Source organism: Ambystoma mexicanum, chromosome 11 (genome assembly GCF_040938575.1).
Source record: "Ambystoma mexicanum isolate Mex_15411 chromosome 11, UKY_AmexF1_1, whole genome shotgun sequence".
NCBI lineage: Eukaryota > Metazoa > Chordata > Amphibia > Caudata > Ambystomatidae > Ambystoma > Ambystoma mexicanum.
The window spans coordinates 1,084,455,252-1,084,471,506 of NC_090934.1; the positions used below are offsets into that span (position 1 = coordinate 1,084,455,252).

At 48.3% G+C, this 16,255-nt stretch overlaps 1 protein-coding gene across 1 annotated transcript in view; it reads right to left on the reverse strand.

Annotated features, from left to right (window-relative positions):
- The window catches only part of LOC138504127 (proprotein convertase subtilisin/kexin type 5-like), a 1,167,632-nt gene that overhangs the window by 881,150 nt on the left and 270,227 nt on the right, over window positions 1-16,255 (reverse strand). The window contains exon 5 of the mRNA XM_069624346.1: window positions 2,493-2,638. Within this exon, the coding sequence (XP_069480447.1) occupies window positions 2,493-2,638 (146 nt within the window). The remainder of the gene's footprint in view (window positions 1-2,492; window positions 2,639-16,255) is intronic.

The following is a 16,255-nucleotide window of genomic DNA, read 5'->3' on the forward strand; positions in this document are numbered from 1 at the left end:
ACAAAGTATCTACTCTGGCTCCTTTTGTTGAAGCATTTCCATATTGCTCTGTGAAAGTCTTACAATTGGATTGAACTTTATTTTCAAAAACTGGACACACAAGCTATCTTTTCATTGGTGTGACTATGCCAGTAACCTGACCTGGTCAAGAGGGCATAGGAAGCCCTCCCATCCTGTAATGGGACACCAACCAGGGAGGAATCCAGAGTAGGTCCTACGCCCAGGGGACGACAGCGAAGTTTAGAGGACCCCATTTACTGTCCCCTCCCCAAGTGCCAGTCTATACATATGCAGTACCAATTTGTATCATCCCATTCCTGTTTTTCAAAGTGCTGGCTCTTTCTCCCTTGCTTTTACGTAAGTGCCAACAAAATCGCTATCATGGAAGAAGACCATGCACAGGATAGCAACCCATCTGCATCCCACGCAAAACCCAAACCAAAAGCCTGCCGGGGTGAGAACCAGTGGAAATAGACAGAGCTCCTGTGCACCCGCTATGTACACTACGCGAGTGGGGTACAAACACACTCAGCAGAGGGGGTGAACAACTGAATGAGGAGCCAGAGCTCCTGCATGGCTGTTACAGAAGCCATGCACCGGACACCAGCCTCAGCACACATGTCAGCAAGACCACTGGAACCTATCAAGACAACTAGGGATTTAAGAGCACAACAAAGACTGAACTTACCTTAAGGGGAATTGAGCCATAGCCCCCTAACGAACTTGGCTGCAATGCAGCATGGACCACCATTATTGCAGCATGACAGCTCCACACAGAGAAAATGGGCGGGGCTTAACTCTCTCTTTAAAGACTTCTGTAATCATGAAATCTCCCAGTCGGGGGTAACATGTCCAGATGACCAACAAGAGAAGGGCAAGTGGGATACTAGAAGCCCAGCAAGCAAGACATTGTGAGCTTTTCGGATGAGTTCAGAGGAGGAGGAGGTGGAAGAACAAGAGACCAGCAAAAAAAAAAGGATTGAGGATTGGAGTGTGCAGGTGAGGAGCAGGTGAGGTTTTGGTTAGTGAGTGCAAGTGGTCCTGCAGGATAAGTGTGCATGAAAGGCTAGCGAGAGTGATTAAGAACGTCTAGGGAGTGAATGTGAGAGTTAAAGGGGGTGTCTGAGAAAAAGTTGGGGTAGAGTTGTAGTAGTGTGGAGGAGGGAGTAGTAAAATCAAAAGGTGGAGGAATGGCTTAGGAGTGTGAGATATCGGAAGAGTGGAGGAAGGTGGAATAAGAAGGAGGAGAGTAGTAAGAGGCAAGCATCAGAGAGGAAGAGGAGTATGTGGGCATGACAGAAAGAAGACTGATCGGGCAGAGTGTCTGAAAGGCACACCCCATTATCTCTTTTAGTCAACTAGCCATTGTGATAGTGTAGGGTCCGTCTAGTAAGTCCCTGAGCGAGGATAGACAGAGACGTCTATTGTTTTTAGGTATGCCTGGGGTAAGGGGCTTTCGAGAGAGAATGTGAGAGAGAATGCGAAAGAGAGAGAGAATGTGAGAGAGAATGCGAGAGAGAGAGAATGCGAGAGAGAATGCGAAAGAGAATGCGAGAGAGAACGCGAGAGAGAAAGGGAATGAGAGAGCGAGAGCAAGCGAGCGCGGCGAGCGAGAGAGAGAGAGAGAGAGCTGGCCATAGGGCCCTGACAAACCATTAAATTAAAACCCTTGGACCGTCTCAGAGACCCTGAGCATTCCTTGAGCCATCTGCAACATCAGTTGATGTGGCCTTGGCGAGAGTGGGCAGGTGTGTTATGGACTGGTACTTCCCATTACTCCTAGACTGATATGCTACGATTGAACACCAATCAGCTTGTGAATGGGTAGAGACATGTACATACATTATGATCCCAATTAAAAGTACAACCTGTCTTTCGTGTACATTTTTACAGGGCAAGCAGCTGCCTGGCTCCAAGTCAGGGGCACCTGCTATGTCGACAAACTGTAATCAGCAATATACTTCAAGCAATCAAGGTTTTCAATTACAAGTCGCAATTTTGGGGATGGTGACATTTTCAGATATTTTCTAAAAGTGATTCATCTTCACAGAAGTCTCCAGTGGTTATTCCCATTACGACCACCCCTTTATCACAAGACGTACTGTACAACAAATGTATCATGACATTGTTAAATAAAGGTGGTCTATACTTTGGTCCTTTTATATAGGTTAGAAGATAGTATAATGCTTCATGCTAGATTCCTCCTGCTAAGCATTGCAGTAGGTGTTATCACTTAATTTATCAGTACTCTATGTCCAATGTCAGAAGGATGAGTGACCAAGGGATTTTCACTTGCGGTGTACACCCCCATGCCAGGGGTCAACGTTTAGCTTGCGAGCCATCCTCCAGATTCTGCATTAAGCTATCAGATATGAGACAGGCCACAAACTTGTAATACGACTCCTTTTTTCTGTTACAAAGAAATTCAGTACGTATGAGTTTAAGGCAATTTTAAGTTTCGGGTTAAAACAAATGATGGAAATTGATCTTACCATACAGAAAATAGCCAACTTGACACGATGAGCAATAGGTACCATTTTTACAATCAAAGCATGACAATGGGCAAATGAAGCACATTTTCCTTCCATCATCCGCGTAGGTCTTCTGAGGGCAGTGTCTATAGCACTGATGTCTGTATCTATTGAAAAGGGAAGTTAATTTAGTTTATGCTCCAAACTAACTAAAGAGGCGTTCGCATTAAATCACAATTAAGAGAAATGTCACACGAAGACTATGAATATAATTCCCCTCAAATACAATTTGATTTTAATGTGCATTTTTCGCTGTGCGTGCCTCCCACGCGCACCTAAATTAGTTTAAGAACGGCCAAACATTTTTTGAATGAAGTTCCTTAATATCCTGAAGCATCCATGTTGCCTGAAATGTTTTAAGGTGCAATTGATCATAATCCAGTTTTGACTCTTGTCAGTGGACACTTTCAAAGATGGGCACCCCTGACTTGGGCAGTGGAGCCATCTTCTTTGTGTGAGGCCTTTTCCCCTTTGATTGGCTGCCTCTCATCTACTTCCTCCAATAAGGGTCACCAGGAGGCGGCCACTGCACGCAAGGGCCACATCTAAGGCTGTGCATGTGCCTGTCCGGGCCGAGGAGAGCCTTAACCCTTTCGAACTATGTTCGGTCCTCCTGACCAACTACTTCTCCCTTGTCATGGAAACCTAGGCTGTCTACGCTCATTGCAGTGAGGAAACTGGGTGTGGCTGACCTTCACCATTATCTCTCCTAACATCAACTGTGCTTTACGGTTCTTATTTCCTCACTTCAATCAACACTCAACTTCCTTCAGTGCACTTGTGACTACTAGGTACTTTGGCTTTAGCTGTGTTTAATTCCATCTGTGAACCTCCTGCATTTCACTGTGCTGTGCACGCATTTCGATTCCTCCTACTAGGCCGCCTGGTGAGTTTAGCTAGAACTGTATTGTGCAGCCACTCCTTTCTCTTTCCTGCCTAAACCTATGCCAACCTATGGCTCTCTCCCTTTCGTCTATATTTTCCAACTCTCCTATATTTTCCAACTGCAACACTATCACCTATCTCCCTTTGTCACAAGGTCTGGTAGAAAAAAAAGACACCTTGAGTGCAAACCCTGGACTTCCCATCACAGACACCTACGTCAGCGCATCCTCTAGAGAGGTTTTCAGCGATATCCTCTTCTCTATCCCCTCTCCAGATCTTTGGACTCCCATACCATCTCTACTCTCTCTCCCTCCACATGCTCTTCCATTTACGGTGGTCCCCTTGGCCGGCTTCTCATCCTCTTGCTGCTTCATTAATGTCCAGCACACTGGCACTATCCTGGTTCAGGGTTAACAATCCAATCTCCTCCTCCTCTTTGATTGGATCCAGTGTTCTCTCATTAACGTCCTTCTTTCTCCTGCATCTTCACCTCCTATTCTCTTTTCCCCCTCCTCTGACTGTTGTACCATGACCCTGTCCACCACCTTGGTATACCTTCAAAAGCACAGATCTCCACCTGGCAACTCTTAACGCCCGCTCAGTCAACAAACAGTCCACTGACATCCATCTCCTTCTTGAAGGCATTGACCGCTATGTTCTCGTTTTTACCAAGACATGGTCCAATGCCAGCTCAGTCACTGCTTTTGACTCCCTCCTCCCTGATGGCTTCAAGATCATCTCCAAGCCTCCACCTTACCGCATTGGCGGGGGGGTTGCCTTAATCTTCTCTGAGTGGATTACTGCTTGCATCCTACCTGCCCAGCTATACTCTTCCTTTGAAAGCATGGTTTGCAAGCCTGGTTTGCAGATTGGTCATCTCTCGCATCTCCACCCTGACCATTGTCACCGTTTACCAGCCTCCAGCCGCCACCAACCTTCTCCACTCTGAATGGGCTGACTTCGGTTCTTCCTTACTTACATCCACATCCAACCTCCTCCTTACTGGGTGACTTCAACATCCAACTTGACTCCCCAGCCTCTGCATCCAGGCTCTTCACTGACCTCTGCACCTTGCTTTCCCTCTCCATTCTCCCCTCAGCGGCCAACCTACTCAGCTGGACACACTTGGGATGCCCTTATACACTTGGACATCTCCCCCCCACTAGTCACTTCTCTCTCCTGGTCTGAAAATTCTCTCCTCTTCTCCCACTGGAGTACCCTTTGCCCCCTGACTGCCCACCTGAAAGACACACCAACCTCAGTCGCAAACATCCGCCTGATGAAACTGGTGTCTGTGGCTGCATTTGCTTCCACCTTCATTCCCCCTCTCCCCCCACCTCTGACTCTACCTTCGACTCTGCCCTCAGCAACCTCCACCTTTCCATCACCAATACTCTGACATTCTAGCCCCAGTCATGAAGATCCGCCTGAAACCTCCCTCTAAGCGCAACACCTGGTACGACACCGAACCTGCTGCCCTGAAAAGTAAATGCAGGGCAGCAGAACCGAAGTGGCAAACTTCTGGCTCATCCTCTGACAAACTGGCCTGCCGCCTGATCCAAAGGCAATACAGACACTCCATCCACGCCAAGAAAAGAGTCCACATTCAGGCGAGGGTTTCCGTGCATCCAATAACATGGCTGAACTTTTCAAGCTCTGCAGGGAACTAGCCAACTCCGCCTCAGTCTCCTCCTCCTCCTCCGCCTCCTCCCCCTCCTCCTCCCTTTGAAACTCTCTGCAATGCACTGGCCTCACACTTTGCCGCCAAAACGCAGGACATCCTTACCCCCCTTGCTACTCCCCCTCACAACCCGTCCCACATCCCCTCACCTCCACCCACCCCCCCTCCTCCTCCTCCTCCTTCACCCCTGAAGAAGTTACCAGAGTTGTCCGCTCCATGAAGGCCTCTTCTAAGCAGGTTTCCCCCTGCTCATTTAGGACCATTAAGGAGAACATTGGCTCTCTTGCCCCCACACTCGCTAATTTCTGCAATCACTCTTTCGTTACAGGATCTTTTCCCTCCTCCCTTAAGCACTCACTTGTGCGCCCACTCCTGAAAAAAACCTTAATCAGACCCCTGCCTGACCTGCCAACTACCACCCTATTTCCATCACACCCTTCCTGGGGAAACTGCTGGAGAAGTTGGTTTTGCCCAAGCTCATCTCACACACTGAACTTGTTGGGGGAGAGGGGTCTCCACGACCATCAATCTGGATTCTGAGCATCCAGAGGCACGGAAACCTCTCTTCTGAACACCTATGAAGAACTGCTCGCATCTCTGGCCTCCAACTCCCCAGCTGTCCTTATCCTTCTCGATCTCTCCTCTGCCTTTAACACAGTCAACCATTCCATCCTCATAAAAAGGCTCCACGATACCCTTGGTATCTCGGAAAGGGCAGTGGATGGTCCGACATCCTTCCTTACTAGCCGCTCTTCCCAAGACATCCTCTGCACTTCTTCCTCTCAGTCTTCCCTCTCCACCTGTGGTGTCCCCCAGGGCTCTATCCTCTCCCCATGGCTCTTTAACATCTACTTTTCTCTGTTTGCACGCCTCATTTACTCCTTCTCTTCAAATTTCATGTTACGCAGACGAGACAGCTTTTTTTCAAACTCCCTGCTGACCCTCTTTAAACCTCCATCCCTGACTGCCCATCTGTCACCAGGTCTGGTGCACCGCCAATGATCTGTGCCTCAACGCCTGTAAAACTGAGATCCTTCCCATCGGCACCCAGAGGCGTAGACAGGGTCTGGCCTGAGTGGGCAAGGCCCACCCAAAATCTGTAAATGCCCTCTCAGCAGAGCTGTGTAGGCATTAATATAACTGCAGTGGGCCCAACTAAATTAGCCACAGGCCCCACTTGTTGACAGTCCTGGCTACGCCTTTGTCGGCACCCCTTCTCCCTCCTCCTTCCCTTCACTCTGGCCTTCCTCTTTGGGCTCTCTGCCTGCACCCTCTTCTGAAGCCAGAAACCTTGGAGTCATCTTCAACTCCTCTCGCTCCTTCCTCCATCGCACTCAGGACATAGCCAAGAAGTCCCACTTACAGCACTTCCTTCTTAAATGAATACTCCCTTTTCTCAGTTTCCCCCAAAGGCTCAGTGTGACCCAAGCCCTGGTTCTCTCTAGCCTTGACTATTGCAATAGCATCCTCCTGAATCTACCCTCTTCCACTCTCCGACCCCTCCAGATAACCCAGAATAGGGCAGCAAGACTTACCCTTGGCCTTAAGCCCAGGGACCGCATCTCTCCCGCACTAAAAAGTCTTCACTGGCTCCCGGTTGCTGCACCGATTAAACTCAAATCCCTCTGCATCATCCACAAGGCGGTCTAGGCCCGGGACCACACCATCTTCAACTTTTCCTTTCTAAATACTCCCCCTCTAGCCCACTACGCTCCTCGGGCTCCAACTCTCTGTGTGTAAAGCAATTTGCTAAACAGAGGTTAGGTGGTTGTTCGCTTTCCTCAGCTGGCGCCATCCTATGGAACAGCCTCCCCCTCCCTCTGCGCCTTAAGCACGATCTTCTTAAATTCCAAAAGCTCCTTAAGACTCTCCTCTTTACCTCCTCCTTTCCTTCTTCTCTCCCCTGCTAATCCCACAGTTGCTGCAATTGTTGTCCTGGGCCCATATGCATCCTCGGGGCCCTGACCTCCCGCACTCAATTGGCCCAGCTCCTGTCTATCTGCACTTGCACTTAAACCCTCTGCCATGGTGGCTCACACGTACACCCCTCGCAGCTCCTGGACGTGTAGCACTCAACATTCCTAGCACTTCATCTGTGGCTCACCTGTGAGCTCAGTCTCTACAGCACTTCCTTGCTGCACTTGCACGTTCTGATTACTATACTGTACGTTCGTCCCATTTCCCCCCCCCCACTGCTCTTATATATTGTGTTTTTAATGTATTTTCATCTATTTCCCACTCCTGCTCCCTCCCTGCCCCGTGGGTGCTTTGAAACAGTATTTCATACTGTATAAGCGGTATAGACATTGGCAAGAAGAACCAGAGTGTCGCCATTGAGGGAATGCTAGAAAGCAGCACTGGGGCCGGCAAAGAGGGGGCCCCTTTTATCTGGAGCATTGTGTATGGACTTGGGAGGCGCATGCTCCCCTACCACAGCTGTGGTTAATCTAATAGAGGTGCAGGGGATGGGTCTTGGAATCTGCAAAATAGAGGACTGTGGGCTGGTTATTTCACTCTGGCCATGCAGATGCAATGGCCTGCCAACTCACTTGCCGATGCCGCGCGAAGACAGTAAATATTGAGCACATTAATGGCAGGGTTTTTTTTAGCAGATCCAGGTCTCTGCATTGGTGGTCCTTATCTGATATGCGTTTTTGTTGCAGTGAAGATAACTTCCCGCCCATTTAAGAAAACGTGTGGTTGCTACGCCCCTCTATTTCTCATCCATCGTACTACTTCCATACTACTTCCAGTTTCCATTTTGTTTAATTTGCAAACTTTTAAGTGACTCATTTTGAATCTGCACGGACAAAATGCCCATTGGAAAACAAGCGCTCATAAAACAATAGGTCACTAAGTTGTTTATTTTATTTATTTTTTACATTTGTATAGGGCATGAACAGCCCTTCGGCATCGCCGCGCTTGTGGAGTGCTTAGTGACATGGGACAGTACATTTAAAACATTTATACAGTTTAGGCACAGGTAATAACAACACGTAGGGATTCTAACTTGGTGCAGTTATGCAGTCATGTGGGAGTTGTGGCACTGGTTTAGGAGAAAAGCATGGTTTTTATGGATTTTCGGAATGCTATGTGTGATTCTTTCACCTGTAGGGGACGTGGTAGGGCATTCCATTGTAGTTAGGCTAAGTACAGGAAGCTAGCGCCTCCTGCTCTAACCCTTTTGACCAGAGGCACCATGAGCATATTGGTATATGGGGTTCTGATTGGTCTCATCGATTTGGCAGGGTGCACCCTTTGAGATAAGTAGGAAGGTTCAGTCTGGTGGATTCACTTGTGCGTTAATGCCAAAGTTTTTAATATTATCTGTTCCCTGACTGGGAGCCAGTGGGCTGGTTTCCTTTCTGCCGTTCATATGTTCCCTTTTCTGGATACCCATAGCTGCACGTAGTGAGTTGTTCTGGATGACTTGCAGTTTTTCTAGGTTTTTTGTGGATGTTCCGAGGAAGAGGCCATTACAATAGTCTAGCTTTGATCTTGTTATAGCTCTTGCTATGTTAGTGCAGTTGTCCTTGGAGAGGGAGGGTCTGGCTGCGTTCAGGTACTTGGCATGGTAGGCAGCCGAGGAGGCAATTGCATTAACTTGCCTGGTCAAGGATAAATTGGAGTCTAGGTAGACTCCCAGTGTTTTCACCATTTCTGATACTGGTATTCTGATGGAATCGATGGTGAAATGGCTGAATTGACTGTCAAGATTCTTAAGAGTGTCTGTGGAACCTACAATGAGAAGTTAAGTCTCGTCAGAGTTCAGACATAGGCTGTTGGCTGGCATCCAAGTCTGGATGGTGGTGTAGATGTTATTGAGAGTTCTGGAGTCAGCGTCATAGTTGCCTGTAAGTGTGAGTAGTGTTGCCTAGTACGCAACGGTTATGAGAATGCGTGAGCCTTGTTCCGGCTCGTACATTCGTGTTGCAATAAATGAGTTCCGGGACGGCAGTTGCCGCTGGGACCTCATACCAGCAAGACGTGTCTGCTTATCCTTACCCGGCATGTTTGTGTATGCGTGTGGGGCTGCCTGGGTCACATCCGCCCGGTAACAAGTAGGATCTGAGTATCACCCGTCTAATTGGTGTAGGAGATACCTAGGACGTCAAGGATGAGAAAAAGAGGTTGTGTGAATATATTGTAGAGTGTGGGCGAGAGGCAAGATCCTTGTGACACCCCGCAGAGCATGATGGTTGGCGAAGCAGATGCTGAGTCCGAGAATACTTGCATTGTCCTTCCTTGTAAGAAGGAGGTGATCCATGCAGTAGCACTTGAGGAGAATTTGGCGGTAGAGGTGAGGTGGTGGCAGAGTACGTTATGATCAACAAGATCGAAGGCCGCAGAGAGGTGTAGGAGTAGGGCAGGTTTACCTCAGTCTCTGGCGTTTTCCATCTGGTTATTTAGGTCCAGTAGGGCGGTTTCGGTCCCACGCCCTGAGCGGATACCCGATTGGCGCAGCCCAAGGAGTTTGTTCTCCTCGATGAATTGTTGTACCTGCAGGTAGGCTGCTTTGTCCAGAATTTTCAGTAAAAATGGAACGGTAGTAATGGAACTGTAGTAGTTTGGTGATTTGGGGGCGAGGGAGTTTTTTTTTTTTTAAGAGCTGGCGGACACAAGCTTCCTTGAGACAGAAGATAACCTTCCCTGAGGCAAAGGAGGCATTGACGAATGCTGTCAGAAATGGGGCGAGGGTACTGGCACAGTCCTTGATGATTTCAGCAGGACATATGTCCACTTTGCAGTTAGATGGCTTTATTGATTTCATATTAATCATGTGGAAACCATGTTAAATCAACGTTGAAACCCTTCTGGATAAACATGGAAAGATGACCCAACTTTTGGTCTACTTGTAACGCCCAAGAGGGTGCTCTTTGGCCACAATTCACAACCAACTGTGTCTTGCACCAGGAAAAAGGTCTAATTTGCACGAGCACAAGAAAAAAAGGGATTCCTAGAACTGCATTTTCTTAATTCACAAAATGATATCTTATATACGAGCTTTGAGAAAACTGCACGCTCTTGCAAACTAACCTTTGCATCAAAAAAGATGCAAATCGTACACATGTTTTCTACAGTCAATCATCTCGAATGGGGGGGGCATACATTGATGGATGTGCCAATTGAAAAGTACCAACTCACAAGGTGCAAGTATTTGCAAAATGTTACTAATCATCCTGATGATTACATCAGATTACATCCTGATGCATAGCTTGGTGTAAATGTGGTGTGAAAAGGGTTCAAATGTTGGCTTACAAATGGGTCAGATATGTAGAGGAAGTGGAAATATGTCATTCAAAACAATATGGGAGAAGGAATATTTTTTCCCCGATTAATAAAATGTGTTTCAACTGCACCAGGGAAAGTTACTATGGAACAAGTTGCACTGGCTAAACTATCACTATATACTACTTTTCAGGTGAAAGTTACAAGCTACTAACAGACAATGGAGTAACTTTCATCCGAAAATGTCCCATCCCCCCTGAATCGGCCCTTATGTTGAATTTGGGGACGGCGGTCATGGTCCGTTCCCAAGTGATGTTTTGGCTGCCCATCGGAAGGGGGCTATGGTCCAGAACATGTGCGTGAAAGCTTCCCTGTAGGCCAATACATTGATGGAGGAATGTTTCCCAGCAACCCAAGCATGGGAAACATCATTGCACAGTACGTGCAGTTCGACAATCTCGGGTTGAGGAGTGCCTACATGTGGAAGTACAACCTCCGTGTCTGCAGCTTTTTTTCCCTTCAAATCTCGGTCTACGTTTTGGTCTCTGTCTGCTCTTCTAAAATTCTTGTTGGTTGCCTGTCCCTGGACTCTTCTGCTCCTTCGTTATTTGGCCCGAACCGCCTCAACTTGCCTCTGAATTATGCCTGCATCAGCATTGTTTGGAACTTTGTTGCCGGTCATCAACTCTTGAGCTTCCGTGGATTATACCTCCCTACATGTTCCCAGTATGCTGCTTTGGCCAGCAGGTATTCTTGTATGAGAGATTCATAGCACAAGGTAAGACTCTGCTCTTGTTTTGGGTGCTGTGTATATTGATACCGGTTCTTTGTTTCCTTTTCAGCTGTTAAAAGAACCTGGTGGTATTCCTCCTGCCTTTTCGCTCAGCTCCTCTGTGTAGCACCCCGTTCATTGGCTGGCACACTTAGGTTGGGAGGAAAGTTGTACCCCCTGGAGGGATCTGTAGCTTGTCGCCGACTGAGGCCTTGATTGGGTATCATGCTGTTAAAGGCTTTGCCTTTATCGGAATAACAAAGGCACACCAGCGGGGAAGTGTGGAACTTTCTTTATTCAATTAAAACATGGAACTGACTACTTCCTTCCCCTTTCCCAGAACCCCTTTCTTCCTCCCTGCATCACATCCTGCTACGACGTCCCTTCCAGAGCCTGTCTTAAAGCAACAGTGTCTGTAACAGCATCGCCAGACGAATGTCCTTGCAAGGTATTTAACTAGAACTCTTCTAACTGTGGTTTAACAGTCTTCTACTAGTCTTGAAGGTCTTTTGTTGACCCCTTGGGGCCGTCCTCGTGACACTTGACTTGAGCCGCCGTCAGTCTGGTTGTGCGGCTCCAACTGACGTTGAACCTGCGGTTCGAGGGGAACCCACTCTTCGTCTTGCATGTCATAGTGCTCAGGGTCTGGGTCATCTGGTGGCGGTCTCTCCTCCTCTCCCTTCAGGACGTATTTGAACATCTAACTGTTTCTGGTCACCTCCTTTGACTCGCTTGCAGCGGTTATCATTATCCCGTTTACAGCAATTACTTGGAGAGGCTCTGGGAAATACCTTGAGTCAGTTTTCTTGGTCATATTCTGTTGAACCCAGACTTCGTCTCCTATCTGAAACTCTTTCATCTGAGCTCTCTTCCTTTCATCTGTCTGGATTCTGGTTTTCTCCTTTTGTTCACTGTCCCTTCTGATGATCTCTTGATCTGATGCAGGCCGTGTTGTTGGTTTGTTGACAAGTCTGGTCCTAACTTGATATTTCATCATGAGCTCAGCTGGGGTTTTGTTGGTTGCCTCATGTGGGGTATTTCGATAGTCTCTCAACATTCTGCATAGCGCTTGGTGGGGGTCTGACCCCTCAACTCTTGCTCGTTGCATCGTCTTTTTAATTGAGGCCATGAAGCTTTCTGCCATCCCGTTGGCTTGGGGCCAACATGGCGTGATCTTTTGATGGACAAACCCCAAGTGCTTTGCGAATATTCCAAACTGTCCGCTGAACCGTTGTCCGACTTTATTGTGTTCGCGATTCCCCATTCGCTGATGACTTCGTCGAACGTGGTGGCTACGTGGGTGAATGCCGTGGACTTTACTTTCTTTATGATGGGGAACCTTGAATGTTCGTCAATGAATAATAGTAGGGATTCACCTGTTCCGAGTGGGCCATAAATGTCAACCGCAACCCGTTCCCATGGATGGTCTGGGATTGTGGTTATTCGGAGCGGGACCGGGGTTCCGCTTTTGCGGTGCATTGGCAGGCTGTGCAGTTCTTCACCCACCTGTCGACCATATCATCCATGAAGGGGAACCAGACGTGGCACCTGAGTTGTCGTTTGGTGTTGTCCGTGCCCCTATGGCCTTCATGGGCGGTCTTGATGATGTCAGATCTATGTGTTGCTGGTATCACTAGCCGGCATCCCCACAATATGATTGTCTTGTCCTAGACAGCTTGTTCGCAGTGTATCTTGGCGAGCCTTTTGAGCTCATCTCTGCATGCACCAGGGTGTCTCTGAACAGCTCGACTAAAGTCTTTCCATTTGTTGTTTTCTGTCAAGCTTATCGCCAACGCCATGGAGGGATCCGCTGCTGAGGCAGCTGCAATGGTCTCGATGGAAATGGCTGAGGGAAGTGCGTTGGCCGTTACATAGCTTACATATTCGGCATCTCCAGATCTAGGGATGGGTTTGCCTGTCGGGTGCCTGGACAAATAATCAGCAGGATTGTTCTCGCCTCCTGGTCGGTGGATGATGTCAAAATCATATTCTAGTAGGCGGATGCCCCAGCGTTCGATTCTGTGGGGGCATCTTCATCCTTTGATTCTCGGAAAGGGACAGCAGTGCCTGGTGATCCGTTATCAGTGTAAATCTTTTTCCAATGACAAAGTTGTGCAAATGTTCACAGGCCCAGACAGCTGCCAGACTCTTTCTGCCTGGGAGTATGCTGTTTCAGGTGGAGCCAACGCCCTGCTAGCATAGGCTATTACATGTCTCGGATGTGTGTCCGTGCCACTGGTTTGTGCAAGGATGGCTCCCAAACCCACTGGACTGGCGTCCACTATGATTTCAGTATGCCAGTCGGGGTCAAAGTAGGCGATCTTCCGGCCTCTGCAAGTTTATGGAGTCAAATGCCCCTTGGCATTCATCTGTCCAGGCAAATGTGACCTCTTTTTGCAGCAGGCGGTGAAAGGGTTCAGTGATGGTGGCAAAGTGAGGTATATAGCGAGTGCAATCTCCGGCCATCCCCAAGAATGATCTTACATCAGAGGCCTGTTCAGGTCTCTGCAAGTGGAAGATGGTGGAGACTTTGTCTGGATCTGGCGTCATTCCTTCGGCTAAGAAGGTGTGTACAAAGAACTTGAGCTTGGACTTACTGAATCAGCACTTCTCCAGGTTTAGGGTTAGTCCCGCATCTTGCGCAGCTGTGCAGGCGGCACAAAGTGGTTCGTCATGTTCTCTCCGAGTCTTTCCGAACACAAGGATGCCGTCACTGTAATTCTGGGTTCCTCTCACAGGACTGATTTGCCTGATGGTTTCATGAAAAATTTCAGCTGCTGACGATATCCCAAAGTTTAGTCGTTTTTAACGGAATAGTCCGTCGTGGGATGCAAACGTGGTGATTGGCCGTGACTCTTGGTGAAGTACCAATTGATGGTATCCTTGATTCAGGTCCAGTTTTGAAAACAGAACGGCTTTGTTCAGTTAAACGATTAGGTCTTCGATCTTGGGTCCCGGATGGCATTCCCTTTGGATGGCTGTGTTGGCTACTCTCATGTCGACGCAAAGACGCAGTCAACCCCCCTCCTTTGGGACAATGACAAGTGGAGAGACCCAGGGCGTTGGTCCCGTGGCTGGTTCTACGATATCATCTCAGAGAAGCTGCATTAGTTAATTAGATACTGCCTCTTGAAGGTGGAATCCCACTCTGCCTGGGTGTTGTGGGACTGGGCGGACCGCTGGATCAATATGTAGCTTGACTGGTGGACCTTTCATTTTGCCTAGGCCTTGGCAGAGCTGGGGAAATTCTTTCAGGATGTCATCTTTCGAGATGTTCGGGCACCTGTGTGGCACGTGTCCTATGTTGTAAATGTATCCTCGGGTTGCACTCTAGGTGCTGTTGAGCTGATCTTATCACCCTCCAGTACGTTTATGTCGATGAGGCCTAGACAGGAAGCCGTCTTGTAGAACAGGCATCGCCCTTTCATTGGGCTCCTTATAACATGTATTATGGTGGTAGTTGACTTGTCTTTGTGGATACGTTGTCTTTTGAATGATCCAACACAGTGCAGGGTGACGTTGGCGCCCCATTGGAATATCCTGGAGGGTGTCTGGGTTAGTAGTGGCTTGTCTTGGAGTTGTTGAAATTCTTTCTCCCCATAAGGTTTAATGTGGCTCCCGAGTCGATGAGGAAGCAGAATCGTTTGTCGCAGATGTCCACCAGTATCTGCGGTGCTTCCTGTGCCTCCTCCTCGTCCATGATGAGGTTTACAAACTTGTCTTGCGAATAGACATCGAAGTGATCGCGCTCATAGTCTTGGGAGTTTTGAGGCATGGCATTGTAGCCTGAGCGAGGTGGAGGTGGACCATCATATTCGTCCCTAATTTGTGGATTTAACTCCTGTGAATCGTACTCTTGGACTTCGTCCTCTGGGTATATATGTCTTCCACTACTCTCACATATCTCCTTGGTCCTTGTTGATAGGGACGTATCTGATATATGATTTGGCAGTGCCCTTTGGTATGATCTGTATTGCGGTGACTAGGTTGGTCGTGGCATGGGAAAAGGTTTGCCCTCTCTTTAAACAGACTGAAAGTGACTTTCCCTGCCACATTTCCACATTTTTGAGTGAGTGCAGGGCATGATCCGGCGTGTGGGAAGGCCATCCCACACCTATAGCACTGCCTTTGCATTTGTGGGGTCGGAGTGTAGTTCGAGCTGATAGGCCTTTCGCCCGCCCTGGTGTTGTTCGTCTGAAGTGCAGCTATTACATCATGTTTTTCTTGTTTGAGAGAGGTTGTGCTCGTCATTTGTGTGGCCTGCTTGTCAACTCTTTCAAGGATTTTGGCCATTTCGCTTACTTCTTCAATTGTGAGGGGCTTCTTTAGGAGTTGTTTTTTCAGGGTCGGCGAGAGGCATCCTTCTATTACTTGTAGACGAATGGCCTCTTCTAGGGAGAATGCATGGAATTGGCAATGTGCCCCTTTAATTTGAAGTCTGGTGATGAATTCGTCCACCGTTTCGTCGTTGCGCTGTGTGCATTGATTAAACATATACCTTTCATAGTTTCTGTTGGGTTCAATGAACAGTCTTTTGTTAAGGGTGGTTATTAAGGCGGCAAAGACAGTGTGTACTGCTGGCGGGATGGTTTTGAGTAGTGTTTTTATCTCAGAGCCAGCCGTGTTGATAAACATGCTGCGCAAATGTGGAGAGGTCTCTTCTCCTGCTGCTGCTATAATATTGTTAAAGTCCTCAAGCCACTCCACCCACCGAGGGCCTTTGTCTGCCTGTGGGGTCATGGAAAAAGGTGGGCGCATGCACCATGCCGTCGACCGCGTAGCTGGTGGAGAGGACTGTGTGGCCTGGCCAGCCTCATCTGGGGATGTGCTCATGGTTAATGAAGCTGGAGCAGTACTGGGGGTTTATTTGTATCCTTTATGTCTTTGAATGGTGCCTTGCTGAGGCATGCACAGGAGCACTCAATGCAATGGTGCACTTAACCACGTTGGGCACAAAAATGTGGTTATGCGCAACTTTTTTTGGGGCTTCCTTCACCCTTGTTGCTGCGATACCCAAATGGGGAGGGGCACCCTCCTAGGCTGTGTGGTACCTGTTCTGTTGCAGGGTGAGGGGCAACCCTGTCAGGCTACACATGGCTGATCTGTCTGCTGCACGCCTTCCACGGCATGTGTGAGGGCTGTCCACAGTGTACCATG